At 42.0% G+C, this 21,288-nt stretch overlaps 1 protein-coding gene across 10 annotated transcripts in view; it reads left to right on the top strand.

Annotated features, from left to right (window-relative positions):
- The window catches only part of nr2c1 (nuclear receptor subfamily 2 group C member 1), a 132,596-nt gene extending 111,702 nt beyond the window's left edge, over positions 1 to 20,894 (top strand). For 7 of the 10 annotated variants that reach the window (XM_033039398.1, XM_033039394.1, XM_033039391.1 and 4 more), the window contains 3 exons: positions 1,960 to 2,097; positions 3,706 to 3,811; positions 18,010 to 20,894. In XM_033039398.1, coding sequence (XP_032895289.1) covers positions 1,960 to 2,097; positions 3,706 to 3,811; positions 18,010 to 18,184 — 419 coding nt within the window. In that variant the 3' untranslated portion in view covers positions 18,185 to 20,894. The remainder of the gene's footprint in view (positions 1 to 1,959; positions 2,098 to 3,705; positions 3,812 to 18,009) is intronic. The other 3 variants (XM_033039396.1, XM_033039395.1, XM_033039392.1) reach the window with 1 other exon arrangement.
- Positions 20,895 to 21,288: the final 394 nt, after the last annotated feature.

Raw genomic sequence — 21,288 nt, 5'->3', positions numbered from 1 at the left:
CCGACTCCTGAAGAGTGTTTCTGATCTGTCGGACAGGTGTTTGGGGATTTTTCGTTATTATAGAGAGAATTCTTCTGTCATCAGCTGTCGAGGTCTTCCTTGGCCTGCCAGTCCCTTTGAGATTAATAAACTCACCAGTGTTCTCTTTCTTCTTAATGATGTTCCAAACAGCTAATTTTGGTAAGCCTAAGGTTTGGCTGATGTCTAACAGTTTTATTTGTGTTTCAAAGTCTCATAATGGCTTATTTAACTTTCATTGGCACAATTTTTGTCCTCATGTTGATAAACAGCAATAAAAGTTTCCAAAGGTGATGGAAAGACTGGAGGAAAGACTAGGTGCTGAGAGTTCTCTTATACCTGCATTAAGGAGGCAATTAAACACACCTGAGCAATTACAAACGCCTGTGAAGCCATGTGTCCCAAACATTATGGTGCCCTGAAATGGGGGGACTATGTATAAACACAGCTGTAATTTCTACATGATGAAACCAAAATATATAAAAATGGCCTTTAATAACATCTGACTGCATTTTAACCCCATGTGATTTTTTTTAATTACAAATCTCAAATTGTACAGAGTACAGAGGCAAATAAATGACTGCTGTGTCTTTGTCCCAAACATTATGGAGGACACTGTAGATCCTTAACATTGTAAGTCTTTTTGACAGAGTTAACAGGAAGAAATCTGTTAAATATATTCGCTATTTTAAATGAAGGTACACAAAAATGCTGGAGAAACTCAGTGGGTGTAACAGCATCTATGGAGCGAAGGAAATAGGCAACGTTTCGGGGCCCGAAACGTTGCCTATTTCCTTCGCTCCATCGATGCTGCTGCACCCGCTGAGTTTCTCCAGCATTTTTGTGTACCTTTGATTTTCCAGCATCTGCAGTTCCTTCTTAAACACTATTTTAAATGACATGGGAGGGGGAGGATTCCATCTGTGTTCTTCTATCTGGCCACAGTTGCCTCTCGATGATCTGTATGCTTCAGCTCATCAAACTAGCATGGTGTGCTTTTGATTTGCTGCATCCTTTCTGGGAGGGGATTGACTAGCTCCTGACATCTCTTCTCACCGTCCACGGCAGCTGGTATTCCCCACACAAATAAAAGGGATCACTGTACCTATTGCAACATAAATATTTGCACAACAAATGGTTCTTTAGGAACCAAAACCCCTTTGTTAAACTGTGGGAGAGCTGTGCAGCAAATTAGTCTTCACTCGCACGAATGAATAAATATAATTGTCCATTTATTATTTCAATTACTGGAAGGTATTCAGCAACGGGGTAGGATTAGCGTCCAGTGTCATATTGTAAACCTTTGGCATGTTTTACCGGACTGGGAGCGCCCACCTTAAGTTGTGAGGATGTAAAAGAACACTTGAGGAAATGCAAGAGTAGTTCACAAAAGAAGTTTAGTCTCTGTGGAGCAGCATAATCAGAAGGGGTGGTGGAAATGGATAAATTAGGCTGACGACAAAATGTGCAGTAGTTCAGTATCATTGTATTGTCAAGAGTGTTTTATTGTCATATGTCCCAACACAACAATTAAATTCTTCCTTGCAGCAGCATGACAGAATATGTAAAGATAGTGCTCTGTGAACAATATACTAACACATAACAAACAATGATAGTGCAAAAAGACAAAGCTAGTGCCCCTCAAGTCTATCTAGTTCAGAGCTTACTTGGATGTTATCGTGCTTAATAGCTTGATGGCTGGAGGGAAGAAGCTGATCCTGATCCTGGATGTTACAGTTTCCAGGCTCCTATATCTTCCCGATGGCAGGAGTGAAATAAGAGTGTGGCCAGGGTGGTGTAGGTCTCTGATGATGCCGGCTGCTTTTTGAGGCAGCGACTCCTGTAAACCGTGTAAAGTATTTGCAACACGATGACTTGTTTCTGTTGAACCAGTCTATTTGGAGGTTGAGTCGTGATGATTTTTGTTTTTTTAATAAACAGATAAATTGTCGGCAGACCGAGTGAAAGTGGTGATGGAACACATCTGGAAGCTGCAGGAGTTCTGCAACAGCATGGTCAAACTAACTCTGGATGGATACGAGTACGCCTACCTGAAAGCAATCGTACTCTTTAGTCCAGGTGAGGAACGCTGAAATGTATACAGGCAAGATGTATAGGGTGGCGCAGCGGTAGAGTTGCTGCCTTACAGCACCAGAGACTCGGGTTCCATCCTGACCACGGCTGCTGGGATGTCAGGACTTGCATATGAAGAAAGACTGGATAGACTCGGCTTGTACTCGCTAGAATTTAGAAGATTGAGGGGGGATCTTATAGAAACTTACAAAATTCTTAAGGGGTTGGACAGGCTAGATGCAGGAAGATTGTTCCCGATGTTGGGGAGGTCCAGAACAAGGGGTCACAGTTTAAGGATAAGGGGGAATTCCTTTAGGACCGAGATGAGGAAAACATTTTTCACACAGAGAGTGGTGAATCTCTGGAATTCTCTGCCACAGAAGGTAGTTGAGGCCAGTTCATTGGCTATATTTAAGAGGGAGTTAGATGTGGCACTTGTGGTGAAAGGGATCAGGGGGTATGGAGAGAAGGCAGGTACAGGATACTGAGTTGAATGATCAGCCATGATCATATTGAATATGATAGTGCAAAAAGACAAAGCCAGTGCCCCCAATCCTATCTAGTTCAGAGCTTACTTGGATGTTATCATGCTTATTAAGGGCCGAATGGCCTACTCCTGCACCTATTTTCTATGTTTCAATGCTGTCTGTATGGAATTTGTGCGTTCTCCCCGTGACCTGCGTGGGTTTTCTCCGGGTGTTCCGGTTTCCTCCCACACTCCAAAGATGTACATATTTGTAGGCTCATTAGCTTTGGTAAAAATGGAAATTGTCTCTGGTGTGCAGGGATCGCTGGTCGGCGGGGACTCGATGGGCTGAAGGGCTTGTTTCCGTGCTGTATCTCTAAAATAAACGAAACAACACGACCAAACAAAGAGTGTGACTTTCTCAAACCTGTTTGAACTTTACCACACTTCTCATGGCTTATTTTAAGCTGTGTGTGTGTGGGGAAAATATTTGTGTAATCTCATCCCCGTGATATCTGACTATACGCCTTCAAGTTGCCCTGATTTAAATATTTGTCCACCAAAGCACCATCTGTGTGGACTTCAGGAAATCCTGTGGAAGATGGAATCACTGATAGTCATTCCTTGGAACGCAGGAAGTTGAGTGGTGATCTTATAGAGGTGTACACATTCATGAGATTGGGTAGACACACAGAGTCGGTTGGCCAGCGTAGTTGAATCGAGAACCAGAGGACACAGGTTTAAGGTGAGGGATGGGAAGATTTAATAGGAACGTTAGGGGTAACATTTTTCACACAAAGGAGCTAGTCGAGGTAGGGACTATCCCAAAGTTTATGAAACATTTAGACAGGTGAATAGGACTGGTTTGGAGGGATGCGGGCCAAATGCGGGTAGGTGGGACTAGTATGGATGAGACACATTGGTCTGTGTAGGCAAGGTGGACTTAAGGGCCTGTTTTCACACTGTGTGATTATGAAATCTATGAGTAACTTCACTTTTAATCAAACATCAGGTCCAAGATGTAATGGTTGTGAATAGTTGTGGTTGCTTGATTGTTATTGCAACCACAAAAAAGAGATGATTATAATTTTCCTCTAGAATATAAATTCTGTGCAACAATCTAAGCATCTTTCATTTGACTTTCTTAGACCACCCAGGCCTAATTAATGCTGCACAAATTGATAAGTTTCAAGAGAAGGCATATATGGAACTCCAGGATTATGAAGCAAAAGCCTACCCAGATGATTCTTACAGGTATGAGGATATTTGTTTTTACAGCTTAATTGAAGCATGATTTGGATGTACTTCAGGCATGTCAAACGTATTTCTCGGATTGCCTGATATGCCACTTAATGTTGGTCACATTCTGCAGAATTATTTGGGTACACTGGAAAGTGGTGTACATTTGGTATATCTTTTAGGGGGAGCATAAAACGAGCGAAACTGGCGTTGCAGGTAGATAGGATGGTAACAAAAACTTTTGGTCTGCTGTTCTTCATCAGTATCTCTTCATCAGTCAGGGAACGGAACGGAGTATAAAAGTTGGCGCATTATGTTACAGTTGTACAAGAATTGGTGAAGCCACATTTGGAGTATTGTGTAGGATGGAACTGCAGGTGCTGGTTTACACCGAAGATAGACACAAAATGCTGGAGTAACTCAGCGGGACGGGCAGCATCTCTGGAGAGAAGGGATGGGTGGAGCCGGCGGTTTCAGGTTGGAGCCCTTCTTCAGACTGAAAGTGGGGGGGGGGGGGGGGGGGGGGGGTGGGAAAAGGCCAGAACAAATCAGGGCCTGCAAAACATGACCAAGGAAGGGCGGAGCCCACAATGGCCCATTGTTGGCTGGGGAAGATGTGATAACGAAGGGATACAGGGATGTGAACAGTGGAACTAGTAGGACGACTACACAGGATGTTCATTCTTAATCACCCTGCTATAGGAAAGATGCCATTAAACTAAAAAGCATGCATAAAAGATTTACAGGGATGTGGCCAGGATTCAAGGCCTTGGCTTATAGGGAGACGTTGGGCAAGCAAGGACTTTATTCCTTGGTGCATGAGGGGAACAGATCTGGTGAACGCCCTGAGACTAATTGTCAGGGTAGGGAAATTAAGAACCAGAGGACGTAGGTTTAAGGTGAGAGGGGGAAGATTTAACAAGAAACGTGAGGGTGGAAGGTGGTAGGTATATGGAACAAGCTGCCAGAAGAAGTAGTTGAGGCAGGTGCAATAACAGCATCTAAAAGTCTTTTTGACAGGCACATTTCTGTCCTTGGCCGCATCCATTGCCAGAGTGGAGACACACAAACTGGAGGAACAGCACCTCCTAGTCTTGGGGAGCTTACAATCCATCGTTATGAACACTGAATTCCCAAATTTCAAGAAATACTTCTTCCCATTCTCTTTCTCGTGCCCACTCCCGTTTCCCACACACACATTTTCCCACCACTTTTCTCCTCTCCTCTTGTCCCCTTCTGCCCATATGTCCTCTCTCTGGCTTCACATTTCACTCTTCTTTCCTTATCTGACACCATTTTGTCTCCTTTTCACCTCTAGCCCTTGTCACTCACTCCACCCAATCTGGCAATCAACCCCCTCTCCCTCACCTATATTCGCCTATCATTTGGCAGGCTTCGTCCTGCCCCCACCTCTCTTTTCCAGCTTTCTCCCCCCCCCCCTACTACAATCAGTCTGAAATAGGTCGGGACACAAAACGTCGCCTATGTATTTCCACCATAGATGCTAGCTGTTCTGCTGAATTACTCCAGGACTTTGTTTTGTTTTGCACAATGTGTAGTCCAACAATTATTTTGTGGCTCTTCTGGAAAATGTGTGGCATAACCAGATTGCACCAGCTCCAATTAGTTTTTCCATTTCTCAACACCTTAAGGGATCACTCTGCCCATCAGCCAAATAGTTGTGACAGTCTGAAGAAGGGTCCCGACCCGAAACATCAACGATCCTTGTTCTCCAGAGATATTTCCTGATCCGCTGAGATACGCCATCATTATATTATTAGTTTGTTTGTTTTTCTCTGTTTACCTCGGAGTGACAAGTGACACAGCAAGGCTAAATATTTGATAAGCTGCCTCTGAAAGAGCCAACAGCTAAGGCACAGCGGTAGAGTTGCTGTCAGTGCCAGAGAACCGGGTTTGATCCTGGCTTCGGTTTCCTCCCACACTCCAAAGACGTGCAGGTTTGTAGGTTAATTAGCATGGTAAAAATGTTTTTAAAATTTGTCCCTAGTGTGTACGATAGTGTTAATGTGCAGGAATGGCTGGTGGATCGCTGGTCAGCGTGGACTCGGTGGGCCAAAGGGCCTGTTTCTGCGCTGTATCTCCAAACTAAACTAATCTAAACTCCATAACTAATGTGCCCAATTTCAGTAGAGCTTCAGGCTGGATTGCACACTTCACTTGCCATCCTATTTTTGCTGGGTTTTGCATGCAGTTCTTCAAAATCTCCCTTGAAAATGTTAATTCTCTTTGATGGCCATTGAGCCTGTGATCGCATATTACATGACAGCATCATTGTCGTGTTATGTGGTCACGATTAGCAAAATCTGACCGTTGTTTTTGAGACAACTTTGTCCTTTGGAAAATGCATTTTTACATAATGCTTCAGGGAGGCTGAACAAATTGTTTTTGTTGGAACAGCTCCTTGGTTTCTGAAGAGGCTGAGGGGGGTCATTAACGAAGTATGGAGATACAAGTGTGTCCAGCTCATAAAACAAGGAGCGTACATTTAATGGTAGAAATATTAGAGGGGAAATTAGATGTCTCTTTTAAACCCAGAGGGCTGAGACCAAGGGGATCCAGAACTTGCTGCATTGAGATAATGGTTGGATGGATGCAGAAACTCTCACCATGTTTACAAACTACAATCTTTCCAACCAGCCTTGGATTAAACTAGTTAATATTTACCCTCCCTCACTCGATTATAGTGGACAATCGGCAAAAACAAATGCCCCAACCCCCATGGTCCGTTAGAAACATAGAAACATAGAAAATAGGTGCAGGAGGAGGCCATTCGGCCCTTCGAGCCAGCACCACCATTCATTGTGATCATGGCTGATTGTCCCCAATCAATAACCCGTGCCTGCCTTCTCCCCATATCCCTTGATTCCACTAGCCCCTAGAGCTCTATCTAACTCTCTTAAATCCATCCAGTGATTTGGCCTCCACTGCCCTCTGTGGCAGGGAATTCAAAGCGTTATAGCAAAGGTTTACTGTACTAAAAAGGTGAATAGAGTTGTAGGCTGGAAGATAGGATCAGGCTGCATTGACCGGTATCGGCATAATCCACAGTCAATGATAGTTTGTGCTCTACCTTCTGCTCGTCCCTGAGCTGTTTTACCCCCCACCCCCCCACTCCCCCCCCCACTTCCTCTGTTAGAGCTACATTTAGTTCTGCCGTTATCAATCAACTGGACTCTAACAACGTGCGTTGGTTTTCCACACACACTTTATTTTCTTGTGCTCAAGAAGAGCAGCACAGTCCCAGTTACCGTACTACTCTGAAATTCCACTCGCAACACTCAGCTTTTACACAGATTTGTGACCCTTGAAATGGTGCGCACTTTCTAATTTCATATCATCGATCACAATACATTCTCGGAAACATTAACACAAATATAATAACACTAATACAAATAAAACTACATGCTATTCAATCCTTTATTTGTATTCAATTTTTAGTAAGAATGACGATCAAGAACCTTGTGCTCTAGGCTATAGCTAGCTGTAAGTCATTGGGTGACTATCAAGAACCTCGTGCTGTTCATCACAGGATCTTCAAAGGTCCTTGTACTGCGCAGCTATCTTAACTCTTGTCATACTGAAGTTTCCACGGTTCCTCAGACAACGCAAGAGTGGCCACCAAATTTTGTTTGTCCTGGTTTAATTCATTAATTTCTGCGTGTCTTTTATAACGCTGTTAAAATCCAACCTATCTGGGCCACTGTACTTTTATGTTTGGCCCATCAGTGAAGAGAGTGACAACATAGCTGTAACTAATTTATAAACAAAAGGGAAACATTCAGCAAAACATTTAAAGTAAGGTGAAGCAGCAAGTCACAGGCTCTTCTACCCATTGGGGATTCCACTTGAACGACAGCTGGTCTGGAGTGCTCATTCCAGTGTTCCTGGCATGGACCATGCCTTCGGACAAGACCAAAGGCTCATAACAAGACTTCCCCTTCATACACCAACACTACACCAAGATAACCAACTTCACATGACAATCGATTTTGCTATATTAGCAGTTTTAAAAGCAAAATTGGCCAAAGAAAACAAAATTCATGCACTTGTATGTGATCCTCCGAATGTTCCAGTTTAACCTGCTCATTGCATTCTCTTTACACCTTCATTTGACAATGCTGCCTTAGGGTGACAGTGTGGATTGCTGTAGTGTGGCACTGAATTACGCCGCCTGGACATTTTTTTGTCTTTGTTTGCTGGTGTTTGTCATTATCTCAAGTAGGCTCTGCCCATTTGTGATACTGACCCAACATCTCATTTGAGTTCTAGGGACCATGTTTCATATTGAATATTTTAACTGAACTATAATATCAACAACTAGAGAGCTACTATCTATCTCACTGGAGACCATCAGACTATCTTTAATCAGACTCTACTGGACTTCATCCTGCACTAAGCTTTATTCCCTTTATCCTGTATCTGTACACTGTGGATGGGTTGATTGTAATCATTGTATTGTCTTTCCGCTGACTGGTTAGCACACAACAAAAGCTTTTCACTCGGTACACAATAAATAAAACTCTACTAAATGCTGTGTCCCACCAACTCTCAATTCTTTACTTCGATACATTTTGTTTGAATTATTCAATATATATAATGGAAATATTGGTTTTGATTAACAAGATAAATCAACAGCAACATTCAGGCATTTATATTTGAAGTCCAGACAAAATTGCCAGTGAAAAAGAATCAATTTAACATTGTTCCTTCTAGCAAAACAACTGACCCACTTTGCAAATTATGTTAGCATTTATTGTCTCTTTTTCACTGCCAATTTTGGCTGAACTTCAAATGCCTCGTAGTGCAGTTGTTTGATTCTTTCTTGATTTAATAAAGAGTGTTTGTATTAATTAATTGTTTTATTTGCTGCCATATGCAACGTGTAACCGAATCTTCTGTAACAGTACAATAACCACAGCATATGCATTTATTTAATGCACTCATGCATTTAGGTCCAGTTGTTGTTACTAGAGACAAATTTCAAAGCTGATTTTCCAAATAAGTGCTTTGAGAAGCAGGTGATGGAACGCTTTAAATCCAGTCTACCAAACAGCCTTGATCCACTGCAGTTCACAACAGGTCCACAGCTGATGCCATCCACCTGGCCCAACACCCATCCCTGGAACACCTGGATAAGAGGGACTCCTACGTCAGACTTCTATTCATAGATTACAGCTCTGCTTTTAATACCATTATTCCATCCAAGCTCGTTCACCAAACTCATGGAACTCAGTGTCAGCACTCCCCTCTGCAACTGGATCCTCGACATCCTGACCAACAGACCACAATCATTGAGGGTAGGGGAGAAATCATCCTCTACCATAATCCTCAACTCTGGTGCTCCGCAAGGATGTGTTATCCTCCTTCTTTACTCCTTGTACACCTATGACATTGGAACCAAGTACAAATCCAATTCAATTTACAAATCCGCGGACGACACCACCATTGTGGGCTGGATATCAAATATTGATGAGACGGAGTACAGAAATTAGATTGAGAACCTCATGCCCTGGTGTCGAGACAACAACCTTTCTCTCAGTGTCAGCAAGACAAAGGAGATGATGTTAATAATAGTCTTCAGGAAACGAAGAACTCATACCCTGGTATACATTGACAGTGCCAAAGTGGAGATGGTTGAGAACTTCAAGATCCTAGGAGTAAATATCACTATCAACTTTTCCTGGACTAACCACGTCGAAGAGATGGCCAAGAATTCACACCAACCCTCCTGCTTCCTTCCACGGATGAGCAAGTTCGGCATGTCCTCATCAACTCTCATTAACGTCGACCCTACCTCAGTACACGTGACAATAAACTAAACATAAACCTCATCTTAAAGTCTGAATTAATAAATTGAGAGAAGTGTGGTGAAACCAGTAAAATGGGATTGTAATTTTCTATTTCATTTGGATAGCAAAGAACAGCGTAGTTCAAGACCCCTCTGTGGTAGATCCAGCAATGAAGTTCCAATTTATTTTTAATTTAATTTATTTTTAATAGTTTGATAAACCTGATTCTGATTTTCTAGAAACAAGGACCAAGGTCCTGTTAGACATTTTGATTATTTTCTGTACTTATCCATGATGTTGTTTTGATTCATGCACAGATTACAAAGGGCCCTTGAACCATATTGCCTTCAGGTTTTTTCATTTAGTTAGAAGTCTACCCTTGCCTTTAACTCGATGACTGCACATTTGTTTGCTTTGAAATACATTGTCCATTCATTCCCTTTTGCTTAATCTGCCAATATCATTTTGTGATTTTATACTTCCAAGAAATACACTGCTCATAATGCCAACTGTTTTTGTGGCATTTGCAAACTTGGATATCTGGCTTTCCATCTTCTCTTCATCTATGTAATTAAAAGTCTCATCTTGACCACTTCCTGTCTGTGCTGTATATTGATTTTTGAAAAAACACTATCCTGTAACGCTGTGATTTTTGGCCATCATACTCACAGTCCTCCAGCCCCGAGGATTTTTCCCATCGATGAAAAATATAAAAGTTAGGAGTGTTTAAAAAAAACCTTGCGGTCATCAGGTATGAAGGTAAAGCCCCTTCCGGGGGAGGGGGGGGCAGGACTATAAAACCCCGGATGCCTGGACGTGAGTCAGTCGCTCTGCAAGATCGCGAGGGAGAGGCTACGTGTGTGTGTGAGTGTATGTGTGTGTCTGGGTGTATATGAGTCTGTCTGCGTGAGTGTATGTGTGTGAGTGTGTATGTGAGTGAGTGAGTGAGTGTGTATGTGTGTGTGTGCGTGTGTGAAGTGGAGGGTGTATGAGTGTGTGAGTGTGTATATTGGAATTGGTGGAGAGGTTGAATATTACATTGGGGGACCAGCCCTCCCGTGTGAAGCTGGGACCCAACGGGTCCCACTTAGTCTAGTTTTCATTTACAAGTGCAGTGACTTGTTAATGTCCCAATACCGATGTTTATACTAAGCTTCAAATTATGTTCTGCCAATTTGATTATCTGCCTCTTTCCTGCTGGTTGTCTATTTCCTAACTGCTCAATAGTTTTTCCTCAATTTCATACATTTTAACTGTCCCTGGTAGTCTTTTATGATGGACTTCTTCAAACGCCTTTTGGATATCTATGTAAATAAGATCAATCGATCAATGACCTGACATTTCTTCAAATTTTCTGGTGGGTATATGTGTGACAGGTTATCAGAAGGAAAATAGCTGATCTAAGAAATTTGGACCCTTAAAACCAGATGAAGATACTTCTTCAGTTGCAAAAATTAAGGCCAAAGTAGGTTCAGAATTATGAAGTAAAAAACCTGATTAATTATTTAATAGGATAAGGTACCAGATCTGACAAATAAATGAATATCTGGAAATAACTAAAGCTAGCATTAAGCGAGTAATTTGCTAGCGTTGTTAAAGATCAACAAAACACCAGGACTTTGTGATTGTATAAGGGCGGCACAGTGGCGCTGCGGTAGAGTTGCTGCCTTACAGCACCTACAGCGCCAGAGACCCAGGTTCGATCCTGATTCCGGGTGCGTGTCTGTACGAGGTTTGTACATTCTCCCACATGGGTTTTAGAAACATAGAACCATAGAAAATAGGTGCAGGAGTAGGCCATTTGGCCCTTCAAGCCTGCACCGCCATTCAATATGATCATGGCTGATCATCCAACTCAGTATCCTGTACCTGCCTTCTCTCCATACCCCCTGATTCCTTTAGCCACAAGGGCCACATCTAACTCCCTTTTAAATATAGCCAATGAACTGGCCTCAACTACCTTCTGTGGCAGAGAATTCCAGAGATTCACCACTCTCTGTGTGAAAAATGTTTTTCTCATCTCGGTCCTAAAAGATTTCCCCTTTATCCTTAAACTATGACCCCTTGTTCTGGACTTCCCCAACATCGGGAACAATCTTCCTGCATCTAGCCTGTCTAACCCCTTAAGAATTTTGTAAGTTTCTATAAGATCCCCCCTCAATCTTCTAAATTCTAGCGAGTACAAGCCGAGTCTATCCAGTCGTTCTTCATATGAAAGTCCTGACATCCCAGGAATCAGTCTGGTGAACCTTCTCTGTACTCCCTCTATGGCAAGAATGTCATTCCTCAGATTAGGAGACCAAAACTGTACGCAATACTCCAGGTGTGGTCTCACCAAGACCCTGTACAACTGCAGTAGAACCTACCTGCTCCTATACTCAAATCAAATTTTCTCTGAGAACTTCGGTTTCCTCCCACAGTACAAAGACGTACAGGTTTTGAGGTAAAATTGGCTTGGTATATATGTAAAAATTATTCGTAGTGTAGGATAATGTTAGTGTGCGGGGGATCGCTGGTCGGCGTGGGCCAAAGGGCCTGTTTCCGTGCTGTATCTCTAAACTAAACTAGAGGGAAAAGGTATTGGAATTTGTGGATGGTTTAGCCATAAATCTTCCAATTATCTTCATTCCCCTTGCGCACAAAAATTACAAACAAAACTGCTGGGGAAATTATGCAATCTAAAAATAGACGGGCGAACACTTTGAGGAGTTATAGCTGATTAGAGAAAGCTAATATGGTTTTGTGAAAGATTGTTAATGCTGAACAAACCAAATTAAATGCGAGAAGTAATGGACTATATGTAGCCAAATTACACGTGAAATCTTCTTAAATGCCTTCTGGAACTACATGCAAGTCCGTGAAATTGAAGGCAAATTATTTGCCGGGGTGAGAAATAGTTCAGTACTAATGTAGGGTGGGATAATGGATGGAAACTCAGTTTGCTGCTGATCTATGAGTGATGGCATAGAGGGGAGTGTGGACAGTAGATTAAAATTAGACGGGTGGGCAAACTCTGATGAATGGATGTCTGTGTAATTAATGGCAATATGGGCCACTAAAGAATAGATCCAAGTATTTTCGTGAAATGAGGAAAGGCTAGGAAGACCGGTGATTCCTTTGTATAAATATAGTCCGTTGCCACATATACTTTTTGAAAAGGAATAGTTAATCTTTGTAACCAGAGAGACACATACAATAGGGAGAAACTTGCTTCAGTTCAAGATTCAACACTACTTGGGTTTGGTTTACTTGGGTCTACCCGGGTCAAGTCGCAGGTAGATAAGGTGGTCAAAAAGCTTTTTGGTACATTGGCCTTCATCAGTCAGAATATTGAGTATAGAAGTTGGGAGGTTATGTTGCAGTGGTATAAAATGTTTGTGAGACTGCTTTTAGAGTATTGTGTTCAGTTCTGGGCACCATGTTATAAGAAAGATGTTGTCAAGCTAGAAAGGGTACAGAGAAGATTTACGAGGATGCTGCCAGGACTAGAGGGTGTGAGCTATCGGGAGAGGTTGAGTAAGCTGGGACACTATTCCCTGGAGCGCAGGAGGATGAGGGGTGATCTTATTGAGATGTGTAAAATCATGAGTGAAATAGATCAGGTAGATGCACTCGGACTCTCTTGCTCAGAGTAGGTGAATCGAGGACTAGAGGACATAGATTTAAGGTGAAGGTGACAGGGAAAAGATTTAATAGGAATCCGAGGGGTAACTTTTACACTCAAAGTGTAGTGGGTGTGGGTGTAAATGTATGTTTTTTGTGTTCTTTAGCTTGTTTTTAAGTGGGGGGGGTGAGGGCGAGGTTTGGGGGAAACATTTTCTAATCTCTTACCTCGACGGAGATGCGATTTATTTCCGTATCGTATCTCCGTCCGCACTGCGGCTTAACATCGAGGAGTTGGCGGCCTTGGCTGGAGGCCGACTTTGAGAGCTCCACCACGGGAGCTGCGGGACTTTAACATCTAGGAGCTTGCGATCCATTTGCCAGGGATCGACCTTTGAGCTCTACCGTGGGTGCCTGCGGACTTTAACATCGTGGAGCTCGCTGTCTCTAGTCAGAGACCGACTTCGGGAACCTCAATCCGCAGGAGCTTCGACCGCCCCGACCACGGGAGAAAAATGAGGAAAGAAGATTAGACTTTATTGCTTTCCATCACAGTGAGGAATGTGGAGAATCCGCTGTGGTGGATGTTTATGTTAACTTTTATGTAGTTGTGTGTCTTGTTGCTTTTTTTTTCGTATGGCTGTATGGTAATTCACATATCACTGTACCTTAATTGGTACATGTGACAATAAGACCTTTGAAACCTTTGAACAAGCTGCTAGAGGATGTAGTTGAGGCTGGGACTATCCCAACGTTTAAGTAACAGTCAGACAGGTACATGGATAGGACTGGTTTGGAGGGATATGGACCATACGCAGGCAGGTGGGACTAGTATAGCTAGGGCATGTTAACTGATGTGGGCAAGTTGGGCCGAAGGGCCTGTTTCCATACTGTATCACTCTATGACTCTAGAGACACTTCTCTAAAGTATACCAAGTGTTCAAAAGGGAACTGCAGATGCTGGAATATACACAAAATTGCTGGGGAAACTCAGCGGGTGCAGCAGCTCTCTAAAGTATATTTTGGTTTGGACTTGGAAAGGTTATATATCGTTGGTAGACAAAAGTGCTGGAGAAACTCAGCGGGTGCAGCAGCATCTATGGAGCGAAGGAAATAGGCAACATTTCGGGCTGAAAGTTATATATCCTTGCATTTGCTGGACAATATTGCCAGAGTCCAAGATTATGCAGAGAGATTACTAAAGCTAGACCTGCGTTTCCTGAAATATAGAGATTTAAGATATACTTTGATGTTTTAAGATTTTGAAATGACCTGACGGTGTTGTATATCATTCTCCATTCTTTAGAGAATCTGGAAAAAAGAGACAGCCTCAAAATCAGAAGTTGATCATTTAAAAGAAATTGAGAATCTCTTACATTCACTAATTGAGAAAAGCTTTTAACGCAGCGTGGTGACACAGTGGTAGAGTTGCTGCCCCACAGCACCGGAAACCGGGTTCGATCCTGACTACGGGTGCTGTCTGTATGGAATTTTCTCCCTGTGACTGCGTGGGTTTTCTCTGGGTGCCCTGGTTTCCTTCCACATTCCAAAGACGTACAGGTTTGTAGGTTAATTGGCTTCGGTAAAGATTGTAAATTGTCCCGTGCGTGTAGGATAGTGCTAGTGTGTGGGGATTGCTGGTCGGCACGGACTCGGTGGGACGAAGGGCCTCTTTACGCACTGTATCTCTAAACTAAAACTAAACTCTTGATGAAACATCAATAATTTTAAATCTGAGAACCTTTCTAGGCAAGGCTGTTATAAAATATGACAGATGGTGATATAAATTGGCTCTGGTCTCATTGGATCACATGCAAGCTGAAGGGGTGAATATCTACTACTGCTGTTCCGACAAGCTTCCTCCTGCTCACAGTGTGAAGTGGGTGTGAAGGTCAGTCCCTGAAAGTGGTGGCAGTGTGTCTCAAAATCAGTCGTGACAAAGTACATCCTACAGCTTGCGACGGACACCCAAGAATGACTGAGGCCCTACTAAATCATTAATGTTACTCAATTCTGCTCCACAGCTGATGAGCAGATGGCTCACACAATGAAGTGCGAGTTAAGAAAAACAACACTATTCATATTTTTATTTTTCGAATGTTGCTTTAACAACTTTCTTGTATGTTTGTGATTTAGTGACTATCTTGTTCCTCTTAGTTCAAAATGTAGCTATATAAACAATATTAAATGAAATTAGTCATAACTGATGATCAAAAACTCTTAAATATTGTACCAGGATGCTGTACCAATTATTGTTTTGGTTATATAGACACAAAATGCTGGAGTCACAGCAGGTCAGGCAGCATCTCTGGAGAAAAGGAATAGGTTGAGACCCTTCTTCAGACTGAGAGGTGGGGGGTTATGGTTAAATGGTTTTGTAACTTTGAAATTGCAGCTCACCACAGTGTTTCTTTTGAGAGATAAGAAGAAAAAATAAAGTAGATTCTTCAGTTTTAGGAAAGGCAAAAGAGATTGAGGTCTAGGGTTGCATCTCCTTGTCGAGAGCTTTGGTGAAACAAAATGTTAACTTTCTGTTACTTCTGCCATTCTGTTGGACTATTCTACATGTGCAGTATTTTCTGTATTTCCTCTGGTCAAGGCTGATCAAACTATAACATAGTGTTGTTGATTCCTTCAGTGGTGTTGATTCCTTCAGTTGCTGTTTCCGTAACATATTTGTTTTACGAGACAGGGTTGTTAGCCCTGTGCTCAACTTCTAACCTGGTGGACCAGTGGATCGCTCTTCGTCTCGCCTCTACCCTTCGACCTGTCCAGCATGGGAGACCCTAACAGGAGACGAATCTCCCGCTGGCATAGCTCTAGGGGTCACTGAGACACACAAGCTCCCCGACCACGACAAGGTTGCAATCCAACGGGGAGATGTCCTGTTAATTCCATATGATTATGCTCAGGAAAGTGGACACAGTATGTGGTCCCACATTCGAGTACAGTTCTGAGCAAGGCTTCAACGTCAGATGTGCTGCACTATCTATCCAACTGCAATGGGGGTCATTAAATCAAAGCCTGTCTGGGCATTCAGATGTGTATAGGAAGGAGATTGAGAACCTTTTAACTTGGTGCCAAGACAACAACCACTCCCTCAATGTCAGCAAGACCAAGGAGATTGTGATTGACTTCAGGAAGCAAACCAGTGCATTGATGGTGCCCATGTAGAGATGGTCGAAAGCTACAAGTTCTGTGGAATAAATATCACCACAAACTGTTCTGGAGCAGCCACATTGAAACAATGGCCAAGAGAGCTCACCAACACCTCCATTTCCTTAGCAGGCTTAAAAAAGTTCGACAGCCCTCACCAACTTGTACAAATGTGCTGTAGAAAGCATTTAATCGGTGTGCATCATAGACTGGGTTCGGAACAGCTCCATCCAAGGTGGCAAGAAATTGCAGAGATATGTGGATGCAGCCCAGACCATCACGCAAACTAACCTCATTTCTATTGATTCCATCTACACCTCGCAAGACCAACAGCATAATCAAGGACCAGTCTCATCCCGGTCACTCCAACTTCTCCCCTCTCCCATCAATTAAGAGGCATGGAAGTTACAGGAGGTACATAGGAGACGTATACCTCCACATTCATGGACAGTTTCTTCATAGCTGCAATCAGGCAATTGAACAGTCTTCTCATTAGCTAGAATGTAATCCTGACCCATCTACCTCATTAGAGATCTTTGAACATTATCTTTGGACATTATCTTGCACTAAACATTACTTCCTTTATCTATACACTGTGGACGACTTGATTGTAATCATGTACAGGCTTTTTTGACTGGTTAGCACGCAACAAAAGCCTTTCACTGTACCGTGGTACCGAAAACTAAACTTAAAATCAGAAAAACTCAAATAAACAACGCTGTGAGGTGACATGATAATTGATGATGACAGAGGAAGTAGTTGAGGCAGGGATTATTGCAAAGTTTAAGGAACAATTAGACAGGTACATGGACAGGTTTGGAGGGATGCCAAATGCAGGCAGGTGGGACGTTGATCGGTGTGGGCAAGATGGGCCGAAAGGCCTGCTTCCACACTATGTCTCTAAGACCAGATAACTGAGTTCCTGCTGTTTGGGAGACCACATTCTCCTCAGTTACGGCATTCCCTTGGGATCAAGGATGACTCACTTCCACTCCAGTCTTGGGTGATAGATGAGGTCCATTTGGGAAGCACAGGCTTTTCTACCATCTCTGCTGTGTACCCTATTGTAACATCATTTGCCTCCTTCCAACAGTTGACCACATATCTGGGTGTATGGCGACTTTTACACACCTGCCAAAATCTTGCTGTACCAAGTGAACCCTTTCATTTCAAACGGTTAACTTTAAAATCAATATGGCAATGTGTAGAAATGAAGAATGCAGCTATATTTTTACCAAACAAGCCAGAGCAAGGTTTGTCAGTTGGTGTGATGTGTGTTTGAATTCCTTGAAACGTCAAACTGATGCGTTTGAAATGTAATTTAGCGGCATGGTGGCGCAGCGGGTAAAGCTGCTGCCTCACAGCACCAGAGTCCCGGCCGGGATCCATCCTGACCTCAGGTGCTGTCTGTGTGGACTTTGCATGTTCTCCATGTGACCGCGTGGGTTTCCTTCTGGTGCTCCTGTTTCTTTCCCCCATCCCAAAGATGTGCGAGTCTGTAGGTAAATCGCCCCTGGTGTGTAGGGAGTGGATGGGAAAGTGGCATAACATGGAACTAGTGCGACGGGTGATCGATGATCAGCTATGGTTTGTGTCCATGCTGTATCTCTAAACTAAACTAAAAATGATCCTTTATTTTTCCAGGTTATCAAGACTGCTGCTTAGATTGCCTGCGCTACGACTCATGAGTTCTGCCATCACAGAAGAACTGTTCTTTGCCGGACTAATAGGAAATGTGCAGATTGACAGTATAATACCTTACATATTGCGAATGGAAACGGCAGAGTACAACAGTCAAATCACAGGGTCTGCAGTGTGATTTAACACCTATGAACAATCAAAGCAACCTGCTTGCAAGCTTCTTCGCCTTCTCTTCAACAATGAGGGACAATTGCAGGTTGTTCGTGTACAAAAAAAAATCACGGGGTAGTCTTTAAAAAAGAATGAAAGAAAACCGTTCATGGGGAATAGACTGTGAATATTTTTCATTGAAGAATTGTGCTTGATAGCAGTTGTAATAAAAAAAAAGTGACCATGAAAGAGCCCTTCTTTTTTTTAAATTGTTAGTTTCTGCAGTTTGCAGAATGCGTGTACAGCTTGGGTTGAAAACGCCATGATCATATATTTGTTTACCCCGATTTTTCTTTTTTTTTAAATTTTTATAGGACTGTATTTGACTAAACAGTCACTTGAGAACAATGGGCTTGTTTAATGTCTCGGTAGCATATTGATAAGGCACCAATGTTGCATGTCTGAGACTGTTCCAGTATATAGCATAACATTTAGACGTAGAATCAGACACCTTCTTGGGCAAGTATTGGGCAACTGTGAATAGCTGGCAAATTGTCTTTTATCAAATGATTGTGTCATTGTATCTGGTAGCTTAATTTTATTGATATCACACCTGTATCCTTTTTAACGAATAAGAACACAAGCAAAACCAGGAGAGAAGACAAATTATATTTTGCTGCGTAACCATTCAAACTAATGTTAGATTTAGTCGTCTGGTCCAATATAGAGTTAACTGATAACAATAAGTGCATTGAAACGACTTGGCCTTCAATGGACTGACAAACTGCCCCAACTAGTATTCATCCAAAGGAAACAGTCTCACTTCTATACTAAACTCACGCACAGCAGTACTAATTAAAAGGAAGCAAATTTAACTCGATTTGGATGTTTTGTTATAAAAAGCAGCTATAAAAAAAACCTTACTGTAGCACTTTGAAAGCTGTCGAGAAAACGCCAATGCAAAGATTTATCCCCCTTAACTATTCTAGTTTCTTTCCCCGCCACCCCTTCCCACTTCGGAGTTTATTTTTCAGCCACTTCCCTATTTAAAGTACATCAATGCATCGTAGAATCTGTGATTCAGATCTGTAATTATTACAGAATCTGTAACCCAGGAGGTGAAAACAAAATGCACCCCAATTTCCACAAAGAAATACCAGTGGCACATACCGTTATCAAGAACAATTGGAAAATTGTTACTATTTTTGCATTTACTTTTTCCAGAAAAGAACCTCTTTTTGGTGAAAGCCCCAGCAGTCGGGCTGATCACAATTTTCTTTGTGCTAAAATCTCCTGTAGTATAGTAATTGACTTCAAATTTATGTTCCAATGAAATGAAAATGGTTGCTAGGTATTTAGTCTGTACAGTTCCAGGTTTAGCCGGTTTTCGTGTTGCGCCAGTGTTTTCTGCTGCACTACAGTGGAAGCTTTACCTGCATCAGAACGTTATACGGAATGTCATTTGCAAAATACATGTTTTCTGTACGAATTGTGGTTTACAATATTCAATTTTAGAATTTTATAAAATGTCCTGTTAAAAAACTTGGAACTCAAAGAAATGCTAGTCTTGAGGAACTCGAGATTACCTTGCCTGATATTTTGTTGGACTTCTTTTGCTAACTACTTTCCTTCCTCTAAGCCTTTTTTTCCCCATTTGGCAATCGAAACCTGCTGCACATTTCCATCAAGTCTGAATCTGCATTGCTTTTATTTGAAGGTAGGGTGAGGGTTGTTTTTTTTTGGTTTGTGAAGTCAGATGGGGCAGCAATTGAAACAGTATCAAAGAAGCTTCTGACATTTGCTAGCTTTCTCACCAGCTTTTGCAGGATAACGTAAGTTGACTATTTTGTATAAAAAAAAAGAAAATATATAATTTAAAAATCATATTTGTGTCTGATTCTTTAAGCCCACTCCCCTCTTCCCATTCTACCCACTCTGTGCAGTTCGCAGTCAAGGCTCTTGTATGTTTCAAAAACGTGTGTCTACTCTCGAGGCACATCCAGAAGCCAGGTAGAAGAATATTAGGTCAATGTAATTGCTAGATTCCACAAACAATTAATGTGTTCCTTACATAAAAGCTTGACAGAGCATTTGGCTGTGGGTGTAAAACTCTGGAGGAAACGTTGGTGATTTTATATTGCACCTTTCGATCCATCCACAGCTAACCAACCGGCAGAAAGGCTGAACAATTCCATTACTTGACAAAACACCTCGAATCGCAGGTAATAGAGGGAACTTAGCACCGAATAACTAGTTGTTGCCACGACAATCAAAAATTGGTTTCATTCTCCTGTGCTAAAGGACATGGAATTGTGGCCTGTTGAAGCCGTGTATAACATTAGGGTCGCTTACTACATATTATACACAAAATGAGGTGCAGCTTATAGATAGTGTGCGCTCTGGTTTGAAGTGCTTTGCATTCCATATCTGTATAGCATACACTAGTGATAGCTCAGTGTCTATACTGCCAGTAATTCCCCTCAGATATTTCCTCCAGTGTGCTTTTTGTATAAATGCTCCTGTAAATGTCTTGAAATCAGACTACAAGTGTAAATTCTATTTTGGCTGTATTTTTTTAAACAAATTGTAACTGATTTTATTAGGAAAAAAAATCTGTGATGTTTTACTTGTTTGTATATAGCTACATGTTAGGATGACGGCAATAAGATTGAGTATTAAACGGCAGCAAAAACTGAATTGTGTGTATTTGTGTATGATAAAAACCTAGTAAACTAAAACTGGCATTTCTGTATTTTGTTAGTGACTTTCTTATGGAAACCAGTAGCTATTGTACAAAAAGCAAAATACCGCAGATACTGGACACATGAGTTTGATAATAAAATGCAGGTCACCTTGAACATGTCAGACAGATGGGACTAGAGGGTGGTTTTTTTTTTAGGAAGGCACACTAAAGGAGCTATCAATGTCTCACAGTGGAATCACCATTGTCATTCAATTAAACTGTGAATGATCAACTTACACTCTGCGTCATACCCCTGGATAGCTGCAGCATCCACAACCATCTGTCTGTCTTAAATCAGTTTCGTTTATTGTCACCTGTAGCGAGGTATAGCGAAAAGCTTTTGTTGCGTGCTAACCAGCCAGCAGAAAGACAATACATGATTACAATCG

Source organism: Amblyraja radiata, chromosome 21 (assembly GCF_010909765.2).
Source record: "Amblyraja radiata isolate CabotCenter1 chromosome 21, sAmbRad1.1.pri, whole genome shotgun sequence".
NCBI lineage: Eukaryota > Metazoa > Chordata > Chondrichthyes > Rajiformes > Rajidae > Amblyraja > Amblyraja radiata.
The sequence above is the reverse complement of the archived record's forward strand: the minus strand, read 5'-3'. Positions and strand labels throughout refer to the sequence as shown.